At 39.6% G+C, this 25237-nt stretch overlaps 1 protein-coding gene across 4 annotated transcripts in view; it reads right to left on the reverse strand.

Annotated features, from left to right (window-relative positions):
• The window catches only part of PTPRM (protein tyrosine phosphatase receptor type M), a 428935-nt gene that overhangs the window by 45024 nt on the left and 358674 nt on the right, over window positions 1–25237 (reverse strand). For all 4 annotated transcript variants that reach the window (XM_079982864.1, XM_079982863.1, XM_079982862.1 and 1 more), the window contains 3 exons: window positions 13175–13262; window positions 7680–7756; window positions 5412–5448 (listed from right to left, as the gene is read on the reverse strand). In XM_079982864.1, the coding sequence (XP_079838990.1) occupies window positions 5412–5448; window positions 7680–7756; window positions 13175–13262 (202 nt within the window). The remainder of the gene's footprint in view (window positions 1–5411; window positions 5449–7679; window positions 7757–13174; window positions 13263–25237) is intronic.

The following is a 25237-nucleotide window of genomic DNA, read 5'->3' on the forward strand; positions in this document are numbered from 1 at the left end:
GCTATGATAAAGTGGTCACAGGACATTGGGCACAATATTATGTTTGAGGACTGGGTAAGGTTGTGGACCACTGGGCTGAACTTCACTGCATGTAATGCTTTGAAGGAAAATATAATGAAAATGATATATAGATGGTACATGACCCCAGTTAAACTTGCCAAAATATACCATTTGTCTGATAACAAATGCTGGAAATGTAAAGGAAATGAAGGAACATTTTTTCACCTCTGGTGGACATGCCCTAGAGTGAAAGCCTTCTGAGAAATGATATATAATGAGTTGAAAAAGGTATTTAAGTATACTTTTCCCAAGAAACCGGAAGCCTTTCTCTTGGGTATGGTCGGCCAGATGGTGACAAAAAAGGATAGAACTTTTTTCCTGTATGCAACAACAGCAGCAAGGATACTCATCGCCAAGCATTGGAAAACTCAAGATTTACCCACACTGGAAGAATGGCAGATGCAACTGATAGACTATATGGAACTGGCTGAGATGACTGGCAGAATCCGAGACCTGGGAGAGGAGAGGGTTGAAGAAGACTGGAAGAAATTTAGGACTTATTTACAAAAATATTGTAATTTGGTTGAATGTTAAGAAGGATGCTAGATCATAAATAATTGACCACCACTAAACTAGATGGAATTAGGACGATAAGTAGATTGAGGAAAATATAAACCATTTGGAGAACTATTAGACTATATTTAAAAGAATGGGACCTAAGAATATAAACAAGATGACAATTTGCTGGTTAAAATTTAAGACGATGTAAGTGGGAGCGGGAGATGTGAGGGAGTCCAAAGAGGTTTTGAAAATATGTTATGATATATGCTATATTGTTGATTATTTTTGCATTTGTATTTAAAAAATCTTAATAAACATTTATAAAAAAAAAATGAACATGGAAGGAAAGGCAGATACCTTTTTTTAAAAAGAGTCAATAAGCTTCTACCACTGTGATGAAGGCAAGATCTGGGCACCACTTACAACACTAGGTACAGCAGTGATTTTCATAGCATAAGTAGAATCTAATTAACAAGGAAGAAAGGAATGTACAGAAAACAGGATTTTCTTTCCCATAGATATTCTGTTCCGGGAGAATAAGGAGAACATTTACTAAAAAACTGGAGGTGAAATGAATGAATGTCTTCACTTAATGCAGAAGGTGCCAGGCAAGCTTCCCTGGGGAATGTATTCCACCGACAGGTGCCACCACCAAAAGGCCCCTTCTACTGCTTCCACTATCCACACTTCCTATGGAAAGGGCACTCTAAGGAGGACATTTGGAGATGATACTGAGGCCAGGATAAGCTTGTTTGGAAATAGTGAATGTATTCTGTATAAGGTTGTAAATGTTAGAGTTGGCAATCTGAACTGGGCCAGGAAATGCACTAGGTGCCATTTCTATTCTGATTTCTTGGTATTTTGCGATTTTGCTATTTATGCTACCACAGTCAAAACTGTGTAAACACTTGTGTTATAAATGCTTATCTTTAGGGGCTTATAAGGCTGACACAAAAGGATTTTCCCATGGTTGAAGCATGATAAGTTTGTTGCATTGAGGAAGAAAATTATATTCACAATATAAGTGAGAAAGTAAATGGTTTGTTTTACAGCTAGAGGCAAACTGAAGGAATAAGAATGCCTGTTTGCTGATTTAGAATTAGTAATTAAAATATTTTATTAGGCCTAATATATTTAAACCATACCTTAATAACTTGAGCCTTAAGCACATCAAATATAATTACTGCTCCTGTGTCTAATTGTATGTCTAATTGTAATATTACTTTTACTGGTTACACTGTTTATGTCAGGTAAGTATGATATGCAGGCAAATTTGGTATATGATAAGCACCGCAGGAATCAACTTATGAGTATGCACAAACATTGCATACATACAAATTGAGTTTTTCTGTGGAATGTACACATTTCTGCTGGACATTTCAATAATTTCAATTTTCTGTGAACATACTGGGGTTTGCCATATGGCGCTTTGTTCTCCAGTTACTTTTTACTCTGCAGATATTTTCTATCCAATTAGCACTTGCATTTTTAATTTTTGTTTAAAAAATGAAGCCACTTTAAAGGTTTTAGTTTTTCTTAGTAGTAAGCAAGTGACCAGTTCAGAGAACATTCATTTATGCATGCTGTTTAATTTTTCAACAATTATCTGATAAAAGCATGGAAACATTCATAGAATCATAGAATTGTAGAGTTGGAAGAGACCATGAGGATCATCTATGCAGGAATATTTCACCCAGTGTGGGGCTTGAACCCACAACCTTGAGATTAAGAGTCTCATGCTTTACCAACTGAGCTGTCTACTTCCGCTGTCTACATCAATTCCCCCCAGCCTGCTGCTCTACCAATCTTTTGGACTGTAACTCTCCTTCAGGTCCATTCAGCATGGCCATACTGGCGGGGGCTGATGGCAGTGTAGACCTAAATATTGGGTGGGGGGGAATCAGTTTAGGGAAGATGACCTGCACTGTGGAATCAAACAGCCCACCTTTTAGCTGAAAGGGGATTTTAAATAAATATTCTCAATTTGAAAATGTCAAATAGTCATTTTCAAATTGTACCTGCCTGTTCTTTATGCATGATCCATTACATCAAGACAATAGTTTTCTTATTACAAGTATGACCCAGGTGCTTATTGTGACTGTCTCTGTCAATTACTGTAGATCACCTGAAGTCTTCATTAGTGGCAATTTCAGCCTATTATAGCTACTGTAAAGAAGAAAAGTAGATGCTCATTTTCTAACCCAAATTGCAGGTTTAGAATATACTGCATTTAAAACATACCTTAATGGTCCCTTGATACAACAATAGGTAAAACAGTTTTTGTCCTCCTTACACCAGTTTCCTAATCAACCTGATTTGAAAGGCACAAAAAGTAAGCTCATTGCTAAGCAAAACCCTGTAAAGCTAAATCTTGTTCATTTGGAAGATTCCAAAACAGTAAAAAAAACCTAAAACACAAGTGATTAGGCAACCCTCCAGCTTTGTTGAAAAGCCAGATTGGTAGCCGATTGCAAACCGATTATGTTTGCCACTATTTAGTGGCATCCAATTATATTTGCTCATTAACACTTGATATGTTGAATGGAGCTTAAGAAGAGCACTAGGACAATTAAATAGCAATCTCAACTCTGTAGGGATTTGAACTAATTTCTCAAATGATTTCCTTTTCCTGAAGAGCATAGTACAAAGGAATACATGCATGAAAATGGGAATGGGTTGGATCAGAAAGGTTACTGAAAGAATCATTGTGAAATATTTTAATGGACATATCCCAAATGTTCTGTTCAGATGTTTTAGTCAAATGTTCTCACTTTCAATAAAGGTATGGGTTGCAGCCATTGCTAGTCCTACTCAAAGTAGACTCCTTGAAATTGATGGGCATGACTAACTGGGGTGCATTAATTTCAGTGGGTCTACTGAAATTAATTTAGTTGGATGCAACCCTTTGGTTTCCTCCCAAAATGAGTGAGTAGGAGTCAACTAATTTCCTCAGTCACCAGTTTATGTCTGGAGATAATGGAGGAAAAGGCAAGATGGTGGCATTCATGTTCTTATCTTTCTCCAGTTCAGGCATGACTATCGGGCCTCTATCAGGCCAGTTATACCTCATCCCTAAGCCACACAGGTGGAGTGCATAATGCTTTGCAAATATGGCTCAAAACGGGAGACTACAATTCATTCATCTGTTACCAGTTCTCTGCATTAAAGTGCAGAACCTTGTTTAAACATGAACCATCTCTCTCTCTATCACACACACACACACACACACACACACACACACACACACACAGTTGGCTATCACTTTAAATCCCCTGTAGTGGAATACTTGCAATGAAAATAAATTGTCACTAGGTGGCAGAACAGAGCTGTTTTGTAAGGGGCAACATAAGCATCTACAGTAAATTTTAGAAACCAAAACAAAGCCATAGTCCTTCCTTCATTTTTCTGTGGTAGGTAGAAAAAAGTTCTCCAGTTCTATGGAGCCAAGCTGTTGGTTTTGCACATTGAATGAAGTATAAGGAAACATTAAAATAGCAACCATATCAAAAATATCAGTAAAAAAAGGTGAGAATTTCCCAACATGTTAGGAATCAGTTTTCTCAAGGTAGAGGAAAATATTACACCAAGGGTCCCCCCCCACACACACCCCGAGTCTAAGAGCTATATTTATTCATGGCGAAAGAGATAGATGCGCAAGCTGGTGCTGGGATGGGGCAAAAGTGGGTGAGAACAGAAGCAAAAGTTGGTGGAGTAATAGATGCAACTCCTACTTTTGTACATTGGGCAGGGCCAGCCCATCCCATTTCGCCACCTGAGGTGGAACAGGAATTGCTGCCTCCTGCTGTGCCCCACTTCCGAAGCTGGCACACCCCAGCTGCCATCAAACTCAGCGGGAGTTGAGGCACTCCTCATAGCATTGATGCTCACTCAGGTTCTCTGTCGGGGGGTGGAGAAGATGAGCGCCAACGCTGCACACTGGAACACCTCCCTTCCCCGTCTCATGCCTCTGACAGTGGCCAGCCAGCCAGAATTTCCTATAGTCCTCGCATCTCGTTATCCTCAATTCAGGCAAGAAAGAGCCATTACCACAAATCAAGGAGATATTCCAGCCAAGCAAAATCACTCGAGGAGAGTGCACAGCAGGGATGGTGAGGGATATGGTCTAGGGAGAACCCCAGTGGTTGATAAGAGAGGCCTGCAGGACTTCATTCATGCCCCACACCTGAAGTCCCCCAATCTACACCAAAGATTACTTCTATGAGGGGGGAAACATGCAAATGATGTTTTCTAGGTTACTTTAATTAGTTAGTTCATTTGAGTGTTTAGATCCTGAAAATTCAACAATAGTCCTAGGGCACCAGCACATCTAGTTCATGTTCAGAGTAGAATTATCATTTTGTTTAGTGTAGTATAACAGTAGCCACAAATAATATATTGTATATGCTCATCAGAGTACACAACGGAAAAAAAAGGCTAATTCCCAATCATAGATACAAGGATAAAAGTTCTTCTCTTTGAAGAATAAAACTTAAAACATCTGTTGTCTTAGCATACGAATCCGAGTGAAGCTGCTCTTTATACTGTGCCAGATTTGGGTACAGGAGTATTAGAACTAGGAAGTTGTACAGCCATTTTTAATGAGCCTAAAAGCCTAATTAAATATATACAGTACTGTTCATCACAGATTCTTTCAAGATTCTTCACTTCTGTCATAAATTGGGGGGTGCTGTGGGATCAGAAAGCTAATCTGAAGAAATCAGGTGCACTGACCATAGTATTAGTTGTTTATTACAACATAAGCGAAAGTGAAAACCTTCACAAGTGCATTTCCCACATAAAAGAGCAATACACATGTATACAAGAAACTTATAAATGTGAGATCAACTTACCTTGCGTAGCAATATAGTGGTTTGGCCTGTGATAACCCTGAAATAAATTTTTAAAATGCGTTTTGTGTAAATCTTGCACAATCTGTCACAGGAACAAGGCAAAAAATATAAACATAAATACGCACAAAGAAACCTACTAAGGGCAAAGGTTTCACCTTATGAATATGAGAAAAGCTGACAGGTGTAGCAGCTCTAGCTGACAGGAGGCTTTTAAAGCTGTGTGTGATTAGCTAAGGAGTTACAGCTGCTGTATTCTAGAGGATCCTGTTCTTTTCCAAGGAAATGGTCTAACCTGGTGACACCTGCAGGTAGCAGCAGCATTTGTTTAAAACCCTTTCACTTCTCAAAATTCCTGCAGCATTGTAAGGCACAGCAGCTAAGGTCAAATGTTTAAGTTATCAGGGCAGCATATTATCCACTGAAAAACTGCTTTCCTGTAATCTGATTCTACATCACCCAGATACTGTTTGGCACGTCCAATCATCAGATGGTTACTTGCCAACCCAGTTCTGCTAACTGAGCAGCAGTAAAGGGAGAAATAATGTTGAAATCAGTGCTTCTCATCTGGTTATTACTACGGAACCACAAAGAACTATGGAACTTTTTCTGTGGCTATTGCTGGGCCTGGGTACTGCAAGAATTAGGCCTAAGCTCTAAACGATTGGCCATTCCTTAAAGTAGGAACATAGGCAGCTGCTTTTTATCAAGTCAGACCACTGGCCTAACTGCTCCTTAATGCCATCAGTGTCTTTGAAGCACAAAATTTATGTACAATTGCCACTGAAACTAATAGGATTTGCAGTTCTGGTGTACTTAAAAATGAATCCAAAAGAGCAACATTACAGGCAAAACTGCATACCAAGCTGTTAACAGTAGAAACTTCTTATCAATATTAATAAAGTTAATGTTAAATCTTTTCCATCTTTAGACATCTATACCTTTAAAGCACATTCCCACCTCCTCAAAGAATTATGGGCACTGTAGTTTGTTAAGGGTTGCTGCGAATTGAACTCTATGAGGAGTAAACTACAGTGTCCAGAATTGTGCTTTAATAGTTGTTTGTGACTGGGAGAAAATTCCATTTTGTTGCTCAGCTCTAACTTGAAAACAACAAGAGGAATTCAGTCCTGTGCATTAGGATTCTTCCATCAGCTGAAGCATTTCTGCCAGATGGAATGATCTCCCCTCTGCTCCCCATGTGTGCTATTCTGGGGGATCTTAAGTTTCGATTTAAAGCTAAATTAACCACTATTTAGAAGCATTTATATTACAGCATGGCAAAACACACACTCCTTAACGTTGAGACTGCCAAATAAGATGTGCAATTTGCTTGTTGAAACTCTTGCAGGGTAAAAAAATGCAATAAACAAACAAACAAACAAACAAAAACAAACTAGTTTTAATTAACTGAGAAAGAAATGATCTAAATTCACTTTTGTCATAGTAATTGGGAAATTGTGCATATAAGGTATTGACAGCTTTGTCACAAGGTGTCACTAATGAAGATAAAAGCAATGTTGATATCAATTAAGATGACTAGGTTGTTCTGAGTTACTAAACATTAATGTTATGTGCGAACATGAAAATTACTGATTTTCTTTGCAGACTTAGTGCTTAAAATGGCATTGACTCTTCCTTGATTTCCAGCTCTACTTTTGATTTCATTCTTTCTATGCCCCCCAAATGCTGTCTCTTAAAGAATTTATTCTAATGTAAAACATTAAGTTAACATGATGCAGAATGAACAAAGAAGCAGTCTTCAATAATTAAACAGCATACATATTTAATGAACTGTCTTGCTTGCATTAGAAGTCCTGGTTAACAGATGCAGTCTATACTTTGAAGGCTGCTTAAAAGTGCCGAGATGACAAGAGATTGCAAGCCACTGCATTAGGAATTATAGAGTTTTGTCACATTAATATGCAAAGAGCCCCCCTTTAAAAATTGAATCATGCCAAGTTGTTGACAGAAAATGAAAATAACATATCTTTGGTCCCCCATAAATTTCAGGAGGAAAAGTAGCCAGATAAAATTACTGGCAAGTCTCCACTCCAATACATGGCAATTTTAGGAAATGTCTGATTTTATTTTCTTATTAGCAATCTTTGGTAGTTTTAATCTCAACTCTAGCATACAAGAGGGGGTCTCCAGATTGGTTTCTCACAGAATTAACAGCTGGCATCCTGATTGCATGCAACATCATTTGAAATATCAAATGAAAGTCTTTCCTTAACATGTTAAATTTCTTGTCTAGATGAGTATACGTACATCGATATAATTTCCATTGATGTAGTCAGAGTTTAAGTCCCCTTCAATAGGCTGCAGCCTAACTCGAGAATGATCATCTGAAATAGAACACATAACACATGCATTAAGGAATTTGTATTCTACTCAATACTCATCAAATAACAGTCAACATCAAATAGTCACGTGGATAATAGAAGGAACACAAGATGACGTAGCATAACATATGCTATGATTACTTTAAAAGACTTGTTTTTAAAAAATATAAAAAGAAAACAAGTCAGTTGTCCCTGTCCTCAGGGGTCGAATAAAATCTGAAATAAACTTCCATCCAAAAATCTTTATGGTTTTCAGTGTTCCTCCCCTTCGTAAACAAAGTTCAAACTGAAATGCAATATTAGTGATGATTTTGAGTTGGCACGACTTTCATGCACTCCTTATTACAAACCATTTCTTCCCAATTCTTAGTCTTTGTGTAATGCAAATCAGTCATAGGCTTGCTGTTTGTGGACCACAACATTTTCTTCCTGGATCGGTTGCCAAGTGCAAAGGCATTTGAAAGCCTTCTGAATTAGAACTCCTTATGTTATCTCCGTGGAGGCTGTCCTCTGCGTTCCAAGCAGAAGAATGAATAGTTAGGATGCAAAAGGAAACAGGGAACACCATGGAATAATGTGTATTGTGGTTGTTCGTGTTACTGAGATATCTCAGTCAAGATGTTAATACACAGTCACAGTGTTACATTCCAGTTTCCATGTGGAAGGCTGCTTGAAGGCTTCAGCATAAAATAGCATTCATGGGGGCTGAGCTCTTTTGGCCATGCCCCCAATATTTTTGGGGAGGGGGTGGGCTCCCCAATGTCCTAAAAATGAGGGAGTGGAGGAGGCTATCAGTGGCCAGCTCCTTCTCCTCCTCCAACCTGCCATGGAGAGAAAAGAGGCTCAAAGCAGCCCGCCGCTGGTGGCAGTGGTAACAGGAGGAGGGGGAAGCTGTGCTGCCGCCATGTTTGGGTCCTCCGTCAGCTCATCCCAATGTCCTGACATCACATGTGTGATACACACATGCACCCCGCGCCAAATTGCTCTCAACAAACTGGTGCCTCTGATCACCTGTACCACGTGGAGACTTTCCATGAAACTACCCATGATACAGAAACCTTTCAATTGACATCCGGCATGATGGCAATCAGGTCAGAATCTACTCTGAATGCTGGTGGAGGATGACAGAGCACATGCACAGCGACACTTACATGCACCTAGCAACATTTCCACCTTCCATTAATTCAGTGCAGCTCACTTTAATTTGGTATCCACCACAGTAAATTTTCCACTATTATATGTGTCATGGTATTGGAGTTGACCTGAAAACGTACTTCAGATCACTGTAGGTTTATGGGCCATGGAATAAAATCGCTCTCTGTAGGAATATGAAAGGGGTTTCTGTATTATCCCAGAAATAAATTACCTGGAAGTGTCAGTGTGATTAGGTGTGCAGTTGTAATTTAGATAGGGAAACTTACTGATCACCCACCAGTTGAATATTACTGTACTTTCACATTACAATTATAATTTAGATTCAAAATACAATTCAAATTTAAATAAAAAAAAATAGAAATCAATTACTCACAGGTTTACCAGGCCAGAAAGATTATACAAAGAAGGTAAGTATTAAGAAACTCTAGGGGAAAAGTAAACTACCTGTACTCTTAAAATCAGTGGTTTTACTCTGCAATTAGGGAGGCTACTTACAGGCTACATTCATTCTCTCTGGAGTTGGAAAATAAATAAACAAGCAACCTTTACTCTACTTTTTCCTCTTCACTTGTCACCACTTTCTGAACAAATAGTAACTTGTTAAAGTAAGAAGAAATATAGTGTTGTTTTAAAACAGAAATACCCAACATGTTGCACTTCCAATTTTCTGGACAACAACTCCATCATGCCTGAAAATTGGACATACTGGCTGGAACTGATGGGAATTGTAGTGTGAAACATCAAGAACAGCTACCCCTGTTCTGAATCATTGCATTGTTGTTGTTGTTGTTTTGCTTCCCCACCCCTCTTAGCTTCAATCTCTGTTGAAAATGCAAGACGTAAACTACCTGAACAAACCAACAAATCAACATCAGGGCAGCATCTCTGGAATAGATTCTGTATGTCTGTTTCCACGGGTGTCTCTCTGGATGCATTTCAAATACTCATGATACTACTTTTAAATGACTGATTAAGTGTGGAAACTGGAAGCTATGCAGAGTACGTCTTATAGGAAAGATTATTTCCCTTAATGCATTCTGCAAAACCCCCAAGCACATCACTAATATGATACCTTGGAAAGCAGAGAGATAAAATTGTGGCATTCCACCTGGTTTTGGTTGCGTTTTTAAATAAGTCCATGTTGCTCTCAGATTGTGATTAAATGCTATTCCTTAAAATGGTGTTTGTGCTCTCATGGCCAAATTCACAAGGCATGTTTAACTTATGTTTAATTGGAATGAAAGGAGGTTTGTGTCATGGGAAGTTTATTTCAAGACTAAACAGTTTGCCCTCTTGTAAGCCCCTCTGTAAGTAGGTTCTACTGGAAAAACTCATGACATGTGCACAACTCTTTGGGATACTGCCTTAGTTGTCGACTAAACAGTCCTGCAGAAATTTTTGACTCTTTGTTAGCTGTGCTAGCTCTGTCAGACAAACAGGAATATGTAAATGCCTTTTTGCTAGAGCAAGCACAGATGACTTTGAATGCATTACGGTAGTGGTTTCTTTCTAGAGGAAACTAGATTGTAACAGGCATCTTGTGGAAATTCATATTTTCTTTACTATGTGAGTCTGTATTTTTGAATAACTATAGCAGAGGACTCAAAGAGCCCGAACCTGATGTTACAAAAGCTTCTTATTTTTCAATGCTTATGGGAAAATGGATGGTGCATATTTACTGCACCCTTTAGGAGGGCAGGAAGTAAAGAGCTGTTTTATGGTGCTTTACAGTGGATTTAGATTCCATTACTGAATATGCGTAGTGATAAAAAGGATGTGATGCTGCTGATATTAAAATATTTTACCTCTGTATTGCTATACCAAAGCCATTTTGACAGTAACAAGTTGCGGCGTATAGTTATTAGAATGCTGGATATTGTTACAAGTTTGTGAAAGCGCCTATCGCTTTGGTTTTATGTAAGAGGGTGGTCGATAAAACAAGCTTAATGCCCCTAAATTGTTCCAAATCTTTCTCCAGCCTTAACACTTTTCAGCTGGTGGGAAGCGAGGAAATATTTTGCTGAGAGACAAACTTCTGCAGCTTCAGGGGAGGTGCCTGAAGGGAGTCCATGCTGAAGGTCTCTGGGGATATGATGCAGTTAGCAATTGTAGTGTCTGCTTTAGGCATTTGACCACTTCCAATATTGCTTTTATATTTTTTAAATAGATATTAGAATGATAATATGAGCCACTTTAATTAATAGGAAACAAATCCAACTGTTCTGGAATGTTGGCTGAGCTGCTTCTTTGCATTAAATTTGTTCAGCTATTCATTAAACTAAGGCACAGATATGGTAAGAGGGATGGATGTCACATGCCTGCTCTTTGCACTACAATAGTGGTGCCAAGAAAAAGGGCAGTTTTGAAAGCTTCCTCGGTAAGAATTCTTTCTTGACACCTTCTCAGAAGTGTCTCTTCCTTGCAAGCAAAAGCCTCATTCAACATACCCTTATTCTATTCACTACATAATATGCTCTCCTGTAAATGTACCCAGTGTCAGCTAATGGGTATTTGTCAAAATCCATTACCCTGTTTTAGCAAACGTTCCACACTTGTATAACCCTTATTCTTTAATGGTTCTACTTTTAAGTCAAGAGACCTTCAGATAAGAGGATGGCAAAGCCATTAAATGCTTTCCTCATAGTGAACATGAACCTTAGTGAAGTTTATTCGCAAGAGGCCGTCTTCAAAAGGGCAAATGCTTATTATTTAGTGTCATCGTTTACCTAATTCTGTGGTTAATTAAAACTCTGATCCAGTAGGAAATGAAGACTGTAATCCTACACACACTTACCTAGAAGAAAGTTCCATAATATTTGTGGGGAAAGTGGCATGATTGGCTGTAAGCCACATGAGGAAATGGGGTCACAGGCTATTTTAATTACATAAAATGTGGTGCTCAACTCTCTTTGACGTCTTTAGCTTTACTGAGGAGCATGTTTTAAGCAACATGTGTCTGAAGCTAGTGTAACTGGCATTGGGCTGTAGATGTAGCACTCTGTAGACAATAAATTTTGAACAAAAACAATACCATCAATGCTTACTTGATATTTACACAAACCTTCAGCCACAGTGGACACAATCCAGCAAATGTTAGGCATTTCTGAGAGCCAAACTAAATGTGCAGGCAGTTTGAAATACAAATGGGAATGAGATGGTCTGCTTATGAGTTCAGGGGTGGGAACTAAAACCCAACCTCCTATCCTGCCTTGTGTTGCTGCACTCTATTTAAGTAGTTTCTCCTTAGCTGCCTCCAGTATGAGACATGAGGTGGACACTTAGAAGTTTGCTTCAAACCTACAGAGCACAGTGTAATAGATAAGGGAGGGGTTGATTTTCCCTTCCTCCCCCATAAGCTTTTTTTTAAAGGACATGTGTAGACCCTCCCCTCCTTCATTTCATATGCTTAATAGACACACAACTGCCACACATGTCTCCTTTGGTTCTAAAAGTCCCACAGAAATAAATGGAAATTAAGTGTACCACTAACACTTAAATGGGAGCTAGCTGTGTTTCGCTTTCACAGCATTCCCCTCCCCACTCCTGTATTGAAACATTATGGTTGAAGCATTACGTATAAAAACATTACAGCTTTAATATGAGACAAGTTATTACATGTGTACTTATCAACAGTACTGATTCCATATCAATAATCAGTAACGTAGTACTGTAACAACCTGTCTCATATTTCAACTCTAACGTTTTCAGGACAGGGGACCATATTTCAATTTCCGTTTTTTCCATTGTGCTACTGTAGGAGGATCCTAGACTCTAGAGAATAAAACATATCATTATTAAATATAGTTTGGTTCTATCCTTCCTCTGAGGAGCTCAAGGTCACCAGCCTGAGTGCCATGGCTAAGATACAAGGTGAAATCCTTTCCCGCAGTCCAACACTAATCACTATTCCACACTGGATTCTCTCACCGATTCTGTTCTGAAGTCTTTAAACCATTAAAGTACTTACTTCTCCCATATTCTTTAATTATGGTGGCCGGAGCTCAGTTTTGTACTCCACACAAATAGATGGTAATTGTTTTATTGATTTGTTAATTACTTTGTATAGTTTATGCTGCATTTGTGATGTTCTATTATGTTCTGGTTATTTATTATTTGTAAGCCGCTTTGGGATTCATTTGAATGAAAAGCAGCATAGAAATACAATAAACGAAGTCAGCACAAATCAAACATATAGAGGTGGGCAGCGTTGTCAAGCTGCTAAAAGGAAATTTACACAGAGGTACAACTACACTTGTCAACACTTACATGCAATGATATTCCCATATCTATTCTTCATTCGGTTCTCATCTTTTTTAGCTGAGTCCCAAGGTGCAGACTGTCCTTCAAAGAAACTCTGTTAAAAAGAAACAGGGGAAGCAAAAACAACACTAAGCGGAAGAATATGTAGCAGAACAAACACTGAAGATAACACAGAAAGACACAAGGAGAAAATACCACAGCAACGTGCAAAACACGTAAAGACTGAACTGTAGTTATCGTTTGTTCCTTTGCTTGTTAATTATAAGTAATTTCACGAGCGGTTATGAAAACATTGTTCTTTTTAAAATAAACGAAGCATCAATAGATTTACAAGATAAGGCTGACAGCATAGTACAGTCGAGTATTAGCAGAGATAGGATGAGCCGGACATTCAGAGTAATGACAGCAAAAAAGAAGTGTAAGGTTTTTAAGAATCATCCTGAAACTTTTAGAGGTCATTTCCATTACAACGAAAGTCAAAAGATTATCCTGCTCTGATTATCATGGATCAGTGAGGCTCAATATGGTGTTTAAACTTTCAGAATACACAGTCAACTGAAGGTATGAAATACTTTTCAATACCCCGGACACACGTGTGCCTTCTTCAGATTTAAAGGTCTGTATACACACATTTAAAGTGCATGGCTTCCCCCCAAGAATCCTTGAAATGTAGTTTGTTATGGGTGTTAGGAATTGTAGCTTTGTGGGGGGTAAGTTTTTAATATTTGATGAATTACTGTATTTTAATCTTTTGTTGGAAACCGCCCAGAGTGGCTGGGGAAACCCAGCCAGATGGGAAGGAAGGAAGGAAGGAAGGAAGGAACTATAGTTGCTAGGATGGGGTGGGGAGTCATGTGCTTTAAATGTGTTTTTATGTATGGTGTGTATGCAGTCCATGAGAAAGGAGCATCGTTCATTTATTCCATATTGTTCACTGGATCATTAAGGTTGGGACAACTTGTCATGACTGGATTTCTCTTTTAAAGGACAGAACTCCATTATGCAGCCTAAATAAGGGGGACCCAATAAGAAGCGATTCAGTTCTAAAGGCTTTCCACTGAAGAAGAAGAAGAAAAGACTTCTATAGCTAATGACACTTGGCTAAATGTCTTTTCCTTAGGCAATACCTCTTTGCATGCAATTCATATCCACATTTGTTTTGTAAAAATCATTATTTACAATACCTCATAAGATTATTGAATTTCCAGGAAGGGGAAAATGTTTTCATCATGCAGATAACCTGGTTCAATATTTGCTTAACCATAGCACTATATTATTTAATCAGGTTTATTTAAGAATTAATTCATTTGGGTTAGGAGTGCACATTCATTGGTCAACTAGAGATGAAAGTAGGCTGATAGATTTCCATCCCAGGCTGTATTTGTCCCAAGCAGAGCTGTTTCTCTTCCGCTACAGCTTGGCTTTCATTACAACCCACGTTGCTTGTCTCCTATCTGCTATATGACCAGAACTAATGTAAATAATTATGTAATTAATTTCAGTGCATTTCAATGGAAAGGGGACAACTAAAACAATGCAGAAAACACTGTAAATATTTACATAATGTTTGTGGGCTAAAAAAACAAACAACAAAGGCAGCTGATACTGCTTGTCTTTGCTTGCATGATTTCCATTCCTGACCTCCGACGAAAATGAGAATGGCAGCAATTCCCACTCTCGTTTCCCTTTCTGATGGAATTATCTGACATCCCTAGTTAGAGTTCCGTTGCCATAGGGATTTGTTTGCGGCAGAAATGGTTTGTGCCTGCCTGGCCCCATTACCTGCCCTACCGGTGCTCAGCATAACTTATGAAAAGAGCCTGTATGTCTGGGCGTAGGCTCTGTACATAGAACCAGGGGCATACAGTGTTCCCATGTGTACAATTTGTTGGTATGAAGGCTGTTTCAGAATGGATGCCAAAAGCACCGAGGACAGCGGTCATGAACTGCGCCTTCCTATGTATACTCACTCTCCTCAGAAATAATAATCCTTCATTGTGAATAATATTTTCTCTAGTAAATACAACAGCAGTTGTCTGATTCTGAATGCATAAGTGGTATCTTTAGGCCTGTGAGTGCTGTAGGAAAGAGCTTCCATTTCTCTGCCTCTCTCTCTCTCCCTGATCTGCCATCCACCAATATAAATGCTCAGTCTCCCCTAATAAAACTTATGAACAGGACTTAAAACCCTTATAAGATAAAGTTAAAATTTTGAATAGAATGAACATCCTTCTCTATTTAACTGTAAGTACTTTAAGAATAATTTTCACAAAAACCAATTTAAATTTCAGAGACTTCTAGCAGCCTCTTCTCCTTTTAAATTCTAATGCCGGGTCTTCCAAAAGGGAAGATTTCTATATGAGGCTTATTCTGTATTAATCTGAAGAATGTACGAAGAACAACAACTCAAATTCAACTGTAGCAACACACTCCTTGGCACCATAGTTAACTGTAACAAAGTAAATTGTCTTTCAGATTTATCTCTAAAACAATGAACCTCTAGAGTGAGCAGAGAGCCAGTGTGGTGTAGTGGTTAAGAGCGGTAGTTTGTGGTTCGAGGACCCAACCCCCGCAATGTGAAATGAATACGCAAGGACACGTGATAAAAGGTTAATGGGCAAGAAAAGGCCACAACTTTATTGATTACAGCAGTGAAAAGGTATTGGCTTAGGCATTGGATGTCTACAACAAGGGGGTTTATTCACCAGTAGGTGGAGCCTGTTGATGCTAATCCAACTATAGGCTCTCCCCTGATGTCACCGAGGGTCGTGCCATGGCCTCCCGCCAAGCAGACATTGGACAGAGTACACGACCGCCAGATTCCTTTAACGGAATACCCAAAAATTGAAGGCATAGGCGATGGCCACACCTAGCCCTTCGACACACCACAACACATTATTCCAATGCCTAACCTACCCACCAATACCACAAAAGTTGTGACGATTGCTACGAGGTAGGCGAAAAAACCAAAAAGCCTAATGCCAAATGGAAAAATTCCTACCAGCCCCCCTGGACAACCAGGGCGACCAACCTAAGGTCCATAGCAAGGCCAATGAACTAAGATCCTGAGCTAAAGGGAGTGGAGGGTGGGTGACTCGCGACGGGACGACGGAGAAGAATGAGGCCGAGGAGAGGCTGGCGCCACAGCAAAAAGGCTGCTGTAAACGCCCCCTCGGAGGCACCTGGTTGGGTGCCTGCCGAGGGGCGTGGGCGCCCGCCAGGTGAGGGGAGGAGGCAGGGGGCTGATGCCCCCTGCTAGGAGCGGAGCTCGGGCTCCCGCCCACAACCACTCCCCTCTCTTCCAGGTAGGAGAGTCTCTCCTAATCTGGGGAACCGGGTTCGCGTCTCCGCTCCTCCACATGCAGCTGCTGGGTGACCTTGGGCTAGTCACACTTCTTTGAAGTCTCTCAGCCTCACTCACCTCACAGAGTGTTTGTTGTGGGGGAGGAAGGGAAAGGAGAATGTTAGCCGCTTTGAGACTCCTTAAAGAGAGTGAAAGGCGGGATATCAAATCCAAACTCTTCTTCTTCTTCTTCAGATAAGTTTTTATAATTCTCCTCTTATTCAAAGAATTCCCTAGGTTCAATATACACATTTATGATATAATTAATGGACAAGGTGTGTGTGTGTGTTTGTGTATCTAAAATTTACATTTGTTCTCAAGCTGTAGTCCCCCCCCCCCTTCTTGCAATAAAAATGGTTTCAGGAGGGTTGAACAAATGCTTTCACTGAAATGTATGTAGCATTTTCACAAATAAACCCCAATTTCATTCTTTATAGTATGTAATTAAAGTGTTGTTTCTGACTATATCTCATATATTCTGCTGCAAGTCAGTGAACCATGGAAACACTCATAATAGTAGAACGTCTATAAAACAATAAAATGAAACCACTCCATGAATATCAACTACTTTGCATTTTCAGAACTATTTCTGAATACTGTGTATAAGGAAATTGAACATTTCACAAACAAGCATATATTTTCCCTAAGCAAAGCACATGCCTTGTGATTCTAAAACCTTCTCCAGATCAACCTTCCCTCATCAATTTCTGAAAGATATAATTACACGTCCCAATTGCACAACTCAGGAGACTGCAAGTACAAAATGGCAACAAGATATTTAAAATGAGAACTCCCTATTCCCATAAATAGATATATTATTACCCAGAAGGGTACCAATGTCAGAGTTATACATCATGTGCTGTAGGTTTGCCATGCAGTATGGATACAAGTTTTAGAGTTTTGCTTGTCTTTTACAATTCTACTCTATAATATACAATGAAAGTGAGTCCACAATAATAAAATGGAATACCAGAACTTGTCGCATCATAATTCATGGCTGGCTTATACATTTGGCAGAATCAAGGGGTAAAGCTATTCTCAGACTGTACCATGTGAAACTGCAGGTGGGGGATTCCAGGATAAATACTACTCCATAAAATTATTCACTGAAAATAGAAAACTAGTAAACCAGAGTGCTGATTTCAGTTTTATCCATGAGAATGCATTCAAACATGCTTTCCGGCAACTTAAAATGGTATAACCTGAGAACTGGACTCTGCTGAATGTAAAAAAATGGGCCCTTAGAAACGTTTCGGCTTCTGACTCTCTTTCTTTCTCTCTCTTTTTCAGACAGTTTCACTACTAACATCTTAAATTAAGAAACTACAGATAAAGCCTTAAACTACCATTACAGAATCTGAAGCTGTACAGATCCTAAGTTCTCTATATTAAAACTGTCAGGCACCCTAAGCATAGTTTCCCATGCAAACCATCATTTTAAGGATGCTTTGGCAAGTTCCAGCTGAAAAAAAGCCCCGAAGACATGCCCATTGTGCACAACAGTTGCACAAGTATTGAACAAAAATGGTACCTGTGCAGGCAAGGTTTTAGACCAGGCATAGGCAAACTTGGCCCTCCAGATGTTTTGGGACTACAACTCCCATCATCCCTGACCACTGGTCCTGTTAGCTAGGGATGATGGGAGTTGTAGTCCCAAAACATCTGGAGGGCCGCGTTTGCCTATGCCTGTTTTAGACAAAGCCACTGCCATCTTCATGAAAGCAAAGTTATACAAAATAATGAAGAAGCCAATTCTTTATGCCACCCAGTTACGCACTGTAGTTTGAACACCGCTGAAAGCATTAAACTACAAGTTTTTTTATTTATTCCAAGACATATAACAAATAGCATGTTGACAATTAAACAGTATGATTGATATTGTTAATGTTTTTTTAAAATATATATATATATTAGGGGGAAAAAACCTGGATTGTTATGTTGCTTAGCCAAAAGTATTATTGTTCTTTTTGTGAGCATACCCTCCTTTCTGGCAATTTTTCAGAGACGTGAAAGTGTTTGCTATTCAGGAAACATTGTCCTCACTCTGAACTGGCTTTGCTTGTTCTCAGTGGTACCATAGCCAAAACTTGTTGGCTTTGCAGCATTGTTACATGCTATTTATCACACGATTCCCAAATGGACTCCAGGAATTAGAGCAATTAGAAAGAAAAAAATGGCAATGAAACAGCAAAAGATAGGAGAAATTGTGACCATAAAAATAATGGAAGAATAGTGAACATTTTCACAACTAAGTTGTGTCCCCCCCCCCCCGAAATATTTCTTCTGCTCTCCTACAAGTGCTACTTTTCACCCGGCTATCAAAATGCAGTTCTAATCGTATGAAAAGGATGCAATCCTGAACAATAAAATGGCTTTTATTTTACAAAGCCAATTCAATTTTTCTCAAATAAAATTGACTAGTTCAATCTTTCATAGCCACCAGGGGGAAAACTTGGTGCTCAAGAGTATTCTCTATGACATGGTTCATTACAAGTCACCCACCCCTTTCCTGATAATCAAGTGGTGAGTGCCTTTGCTTATGCAGCTGAAAAGTTATGAAAGAAGGAGGGATCAGCAGGCTTAGGAGAACTCAAAGGTGTTTAGAAGGAGAGAGACAGAGTGTCTGATCTTTATTTGACCTCCTGATCTGATACTCAACTGAATTTCTTTCTGGTACAACTTTACTGTAGATCTAACCTATTATATCATATTTGGTGGAAGCACTTCATTTGTACTAAGTCTGGCCCAAGCTGAAAGATTGTACATGATGAAGAATCCAACACCAGTTCCCTTGATAGTTTGTCGTAACAGTAAATCAACGCTATCACTACTTTATGCTTTATTTCTAATTTGAGATTTTCAAGGTTTAGCCATTTGTCCTCTTAATGTTTCACTCTGTTAAGATTTAGGAGTGCTCCTATACTTTCTCCCCAATAAGTTACTTACACTTCCTAAGATGTAACAACATTTTCTGTTTGATGTGCTAATTTGTGTAATCTACTTTTTCCAGGCCTTTTCCCATATCCCAGCAGTTTTTCAAAATCTTTTATCATGGGTCAAAACTGGAAAAAATATTTATATCTATGTCCATATGAATGAGACTGCCACCTTGTGGGGCTTATTTAAAACTTGCTGTGCATGGCAACTGGTCCACAAGCCAATTTATGTCCAGTGCCTTGCTAAATAAATCTGTCCCTCCATATTACTGGGCAAACCAAGGGTGTTAGAAATATGTTCAAAAAGAAATTGTTATGATACAGTGGTAGCTTGGGTTACATATGCTTCAGGTTACATATGCTTCAGGTTACAGACTCCATTAACCCAGAAATATTACCTCGGGTTAAGAACTTTGCTTCAGGATGAGAACTGAAATCTTGCTCCCGCGACGCGGCAGCAGCAGGAGGCCCCATTAGCTAAAGTGGTGCTTCAGGTTAAGAACAGTTTCAGGTTAAGAACGGACCTCCGGAACAAATTAAGTACTTAACTCGAGGTACCACTGTATTCTGAATTTTCCATAGAATGGTTAACTAAGTAATGGTTTCTGTTATCATAGCTGTTGCCATTGCTCATTGATATCATTTTGAAAACAAAATACATCCAGGTAGAACAGAATCAGTTAATTAACCTAGTAAGTAAACATTAGAAACAGCTAGAATCAGGGGGTGAAAAAAAAGGGGGGAAAGTCGTTTCCCACAGGCAAATATTCAGCAACCGTGGGAACAGGATGCTGGGTGGAATCTACACACATATAAACAACACTGCGTAAATGCGTTTTTAAAAAAACGTTTTGAAAAATACATTTAATTTGGCATAGCTCACAGTCGCCATCTAGTGTCACATTTGTATACTGCACTTTACAACACATTTAAAATGTTTCATTTGCAGCTGTGTAGCGGAGTCCCTCTTAAGAACGCAGGTGGCGCTGTGGGTTAAAGCCTCAGCGCCTAGGGCTTGCCGATCGAAAGGTCGGCGGTTCGAATCCCTGCGGCGGGGTGCGCTCCCGCTGCTCGGTCCCAGCGCCTGCCAACCTAGCAGTTCGAAAGCACCTCCGGGTGCAAGTAGATAAATAGGGACCGCTTACCAGCGGGAAGGTAAACGGCGTTTCCGTGTGCGGCTCTGGCTCTGGCTCTGGCCAGAGCAGCGATGTCACGCTGGCCACGTGACCCGGAAGTGTCTCCGGACAGCGCTGGCCCCTGGCCTCTTAAGTGAGATGGGCGCACAACCCCAGAGTCTGTCAAGACTGGCCCGTACGGGCAGGGGTACCTTTACCTTTACCTAGCGGAGTCCCTGGTCTGGATCGGGCCATTGGCCTGATCCAGCAGACTCTTCTTATGTTCTTAGAAAAAAAAGAAGATTACTCTCAGATTATTCCTAGTACATCATATGGTTGAATTGCTTCCTTGCATTTTGTTCCAATATTGGATGAACAACCTCCACTTCTATAAAGGCAGGCCATTTTGCTGTCTGTCCTACCTGGTTCGTATAATATTGGTAAGCTTAACAATATAAGTGTATGATCATGCCTTTGAGTATGTAAAATACGTTATTCATATTTGTGTATGAATAAGAAAGAATAATGTATTTTACATACTCAAGGATAAAGTTTGGGAAAAAATTACTTCTTCTCCTCTCTCCCCTGCAGGTTAAAACACATGCAATCAGATGTGCTGAGATTAATCTTGTATCCTGATATAGTAATTAAGTAATTTGGTTATTATGCCAAAAAATGTTTCCCAAGTTGTGTAAATTCTCTGCCTGGAGCAGGGAAACTGAGGGATAAGCATCCTCCCTGAGTGTTTTTATTGGCTGAAATGTGTCCTTAAACTCTGATAATGCTGTATAGTGATCAGTGGGTGAGGGTGTGTAGAAACTAGCTTATTATGCAAACATCAATTTATATCCATGCCTCTGCCCACTGTCAGACAGTGGGGAACAGTAGGGAATGCTCAGGCGAGTCAACGGCTTCAGATAGCGGCAGTAAGGCATCCCTGGACAGGTAATGGTTGCCAGAGTGGCGCCAGGGTGCCCAAGCACATAAAGCAAAAAAGGGGTAGCAAGAACTCTCTGGAATCAAATTACAGTACTGTACATGGATTCTGAGGATCCTTCTGGCATTCACCTATTGAAGTAAGTTAGGGAACATATTTTGAATGAGGACTATGTTTACCATATTGCCCACAGAGACAGAAAAGGGTAAATGGGATAACAGAAAATCAGATGGCTCAAGGAAAGGTAAAAAAGGTTCAGGTGCAACACACATTTGCAAATTGGTTGTCTGCCTTCTCCATTTATGTGGGGGTATGCTTATGCAGGCTATGAAAGAGGATCTGAGGGTCTGATTAGCCATTTTGCAGGCATACAATGGGGTCTCTCTCTGGCAGGCCCTGCTGGTCACATGCCAGGACTACCAGGTTCATTCAGATGCCTCAGGCAGCCTGGGCTTTGGGGTTTACTTCAGGGGTTATTGGTGCTCTAATCCATGGAGGGAAGGGATCACTCTGATCTCATCTTTCTAGAATTATTTCCCATCCTGTAGACAATACTGAGCTAAGTGGACCAATCACCTGACAAGGTATTGTCCATATGGTGAAGGGGATTGGAAGGATTTCTGTGAACAACTGTCAAATGACAGTTCTGTAACTAGTATATTTATGAATTCAAGGTAAGAGTAAATAATTCGTTTTAATTCTTTGTCTGAATATACCTTTGGATATTGAGGAATGAATCATATTTAGCTGACACACAAACACAGCTGCTGACTCTAGAGAGCCAGAGCCAGCTTGAAGCATTAAGAAGGAAAACATATTGGCTTAATCCAACATTCTATCCATCCAAGTGTCACTTCCATAATACTGATTTGGCATTAGATTGTTGTCATCATTACTTTATGATTAGGTCAACAGCAGAGTGGAGAACACAAATGACAGCTTTAACAAAACAAAAAAAGTCTAACTAGAAAACAAAATCAGTACTCATATAAACAATATGGTTAATTTCAATTGATTTTAAAGCACATTTATATATGTTTTCTTTTCTATCAAAGGCCTATTCTGATATTTTCCGTATTTTGTTTTCCACCAATGAATGATCCAGAATTGTGAAATCATTTTGGCTAGTCCTACTGGTACCGTCCCTGCCTATTACAACCTTTGTATGAATGTGGCTACTCAGGGACTACTACTCTCTCCCCCCCTCCCAGTTCTGCTTATGACATCAGTGAAATCTGCAAAGGTGGAGGGGGTTTACGTGTGTGAAAGAACCTTAGAATATTTATACTTATTAATTTTTTGAATGTGTTAATAACAAATTTGTTAATTTGGATTTCAACACATTTAACTTTGTTCCTAATTAACAAAGAAAAAAGAAAAGAAAAAAGGATTAAATGCTCCCATAAGGAATATTGCTTTCAGTTGCATGTGGAAGGAATTGCTCCCATCACTTGACCAAAATAATAAACAGGTTGCGGGGGTGGGGTGGGGAGACAGCACACTCGACTGCCAGAACTACTTCAGGAATATTCACTACTTCCGCATAATAAGGCATACCAAGCTAAAACAGACTCTCTTCAAGTACAGTATGAATTATAAATTGCTGCCTGTTTAATCAATTATACTTTAATGCTTTCAAAGTTGTTTGAATATCCAAGGCTAACAAATGCTAATCTTATACTGGTCTAATAAAATTGGGGTTTCATCTCTCTCTCACACCCACACACAATTTTACACACACTATAATGATAAAAATAGCCACAAAGAGCAAATATCTAATGCAATAAAAAAACAACACTGCCTTAATTCAATTAAAAGGTAAAGGACCCCTGACAGTTAAGTCCAGCCACAGACAACTCTGGGGTTGCAGTGCTTATCTCACTTTACAGGCCGAGGGAGCTGGTGTTTGTCCGCAGACAGTTTTTCCAGGTCAGGTGGCCAGCATGATTAAGCCGCTTCTGGTGCAACGGAACACCGAAACCAGAGCAGCCCACGGAAACGCTATTTATCTTCCCACGGGAGCGGTACCTATTTATCTACTTGCACTTTGACGTGCTTTTGAACTGCTAGGTTGGCAGGAGCTGGGACCGAGCAACTGGAGCTCACCCTGTGGCGGGGATTCGAACCGCTGACCTTCTGATCAGCAAACCCAAGGCTCAGTGGTTTAGACCACAGCGCCACCTGCGTCCCTTTTAATTCCGTTAGCATACTTTTTTTCCCCAGCAGGAGGCAAAGGTCCAAGCAGCTAAGAGGTTTACATACATTTAGCATTTCGACCTGCTTTTTTCACAATACAATTCCCCAACAACTGAGCTGCCAACATATGAGAGCTCAGTGGTGCATCTGCAGAAAGCTCACTTACAGGATGCCTGCAGAGGGAATAGCAAGACATGTGCAAGCATCATAGCCAAGACACCAAGTAACTCCCTCATGAGATCTGCAGGAATCATCCAAAAGTGTCTCCTGCCCTCATTCACTTAGAATGAGAATGCAGTTCTTCAGTATTTCTAATACGCTCCTTTTTAAATGTTGTGTATACTTAAAAAATATGAACATACTGTTTCTCTGGAGAATATTATGATTTCTCCACATTGTAGATTTATGTAACATACCCTTTTAAAGAACCAGGGACTTAAATTCAAGTCACAGAATATTTTCTTTTTTTTAAAAAAAGAACAAAACTTTAGCTGAAGTCTTTATTTTCTGAAAGCCCCCATAAAACGAACATTTTAAAATTGAGTTCCTAGAAATATTTCCTTTGTAAGGCATTGAAATGAAATGCCTGACATCTGTTTCTCATTAAATCCATTAGAGATTGCTTGAAATAATGTACACAGCAATTATCTGCTAACAATGCTGCATAGTTATTAGCATACTAAGATGCTGCCCTATGACCCATGAAAGTGAGGGGTACTTGCATGTACTCATATTTAAGTTGCATTCATAAGACCATGTGGGCATGTAATAAATGCTGTTGAATCCTGTGGCTGTTGCTTCCCAGCAAGCTACTAGCCAGACACATGTAGCTGCTGCCAGGTTCATGATTCAACTTTTGTCAAGGCACTGCACAAAACTCCTTTTTTGCAGCCATGCACCAAAGGAAGAATTTTGTGTCTGGTGGTAGAAACATCTGCTCATTTGCCATAGGCTATGAACCAATACACAGAGTTGCCATTTTTCTTTCTGACAGTGCTACTGTGCATGTCAGCATCCTGCTTGTCTTGCCGCCTTGAGGGAATAGGTGCTCCTCCCACCCCAAAAGCTGGCAAACCAAACTACATATGTAAATACTGATGTGAATAGACCCTTTAAGTCTTTTTCTTCCAATAAGCCAATAAATGTAAGCTTAGGTCAGTGAGAGCCGCTGAGTAACGTACTGCTGTGTTAGGCAGGAGAGAAAAACTGAGGAAGTCGGACCTACTTCCCAAATATCTTTGGTCCTGCCTGTGTCTGCTGACAAAATATGTCCAACTTCATTGGCTATGGGGTTCCATGAAGTGATCAGGGCGCTTTCTCCAACCCCAATTTCCTGTGTTCCTCAATGTGTTTTCACACATATCCAGTATGTTAATAGATTTGTGAATCATACCGTGCTATAATCTTGACTTTCTAAACAGCAACAGCTTTAATCAAACTAAGATGTCTTTCTAGTTGGGATTTAAATTCATCCATAAATAAGCCAGTCTTTTTAAATGGGAAAACAGAGTCTACAAAAAAAAGTGTGTGTGTGAAGTCAGA

This window comes from Podarcis cretensis (genome assembly GCF_951804945.1).
Source record: "Podarcis cretensis genome assembly, chromosome: 7".
Taxonomy (NCBI): domain Eukaryota; kingdom Metazoa; phylum Chordata; class Lepidosauria; order Squamata; family Lacertidae; genus Podarcis; species Podarcis cretensis.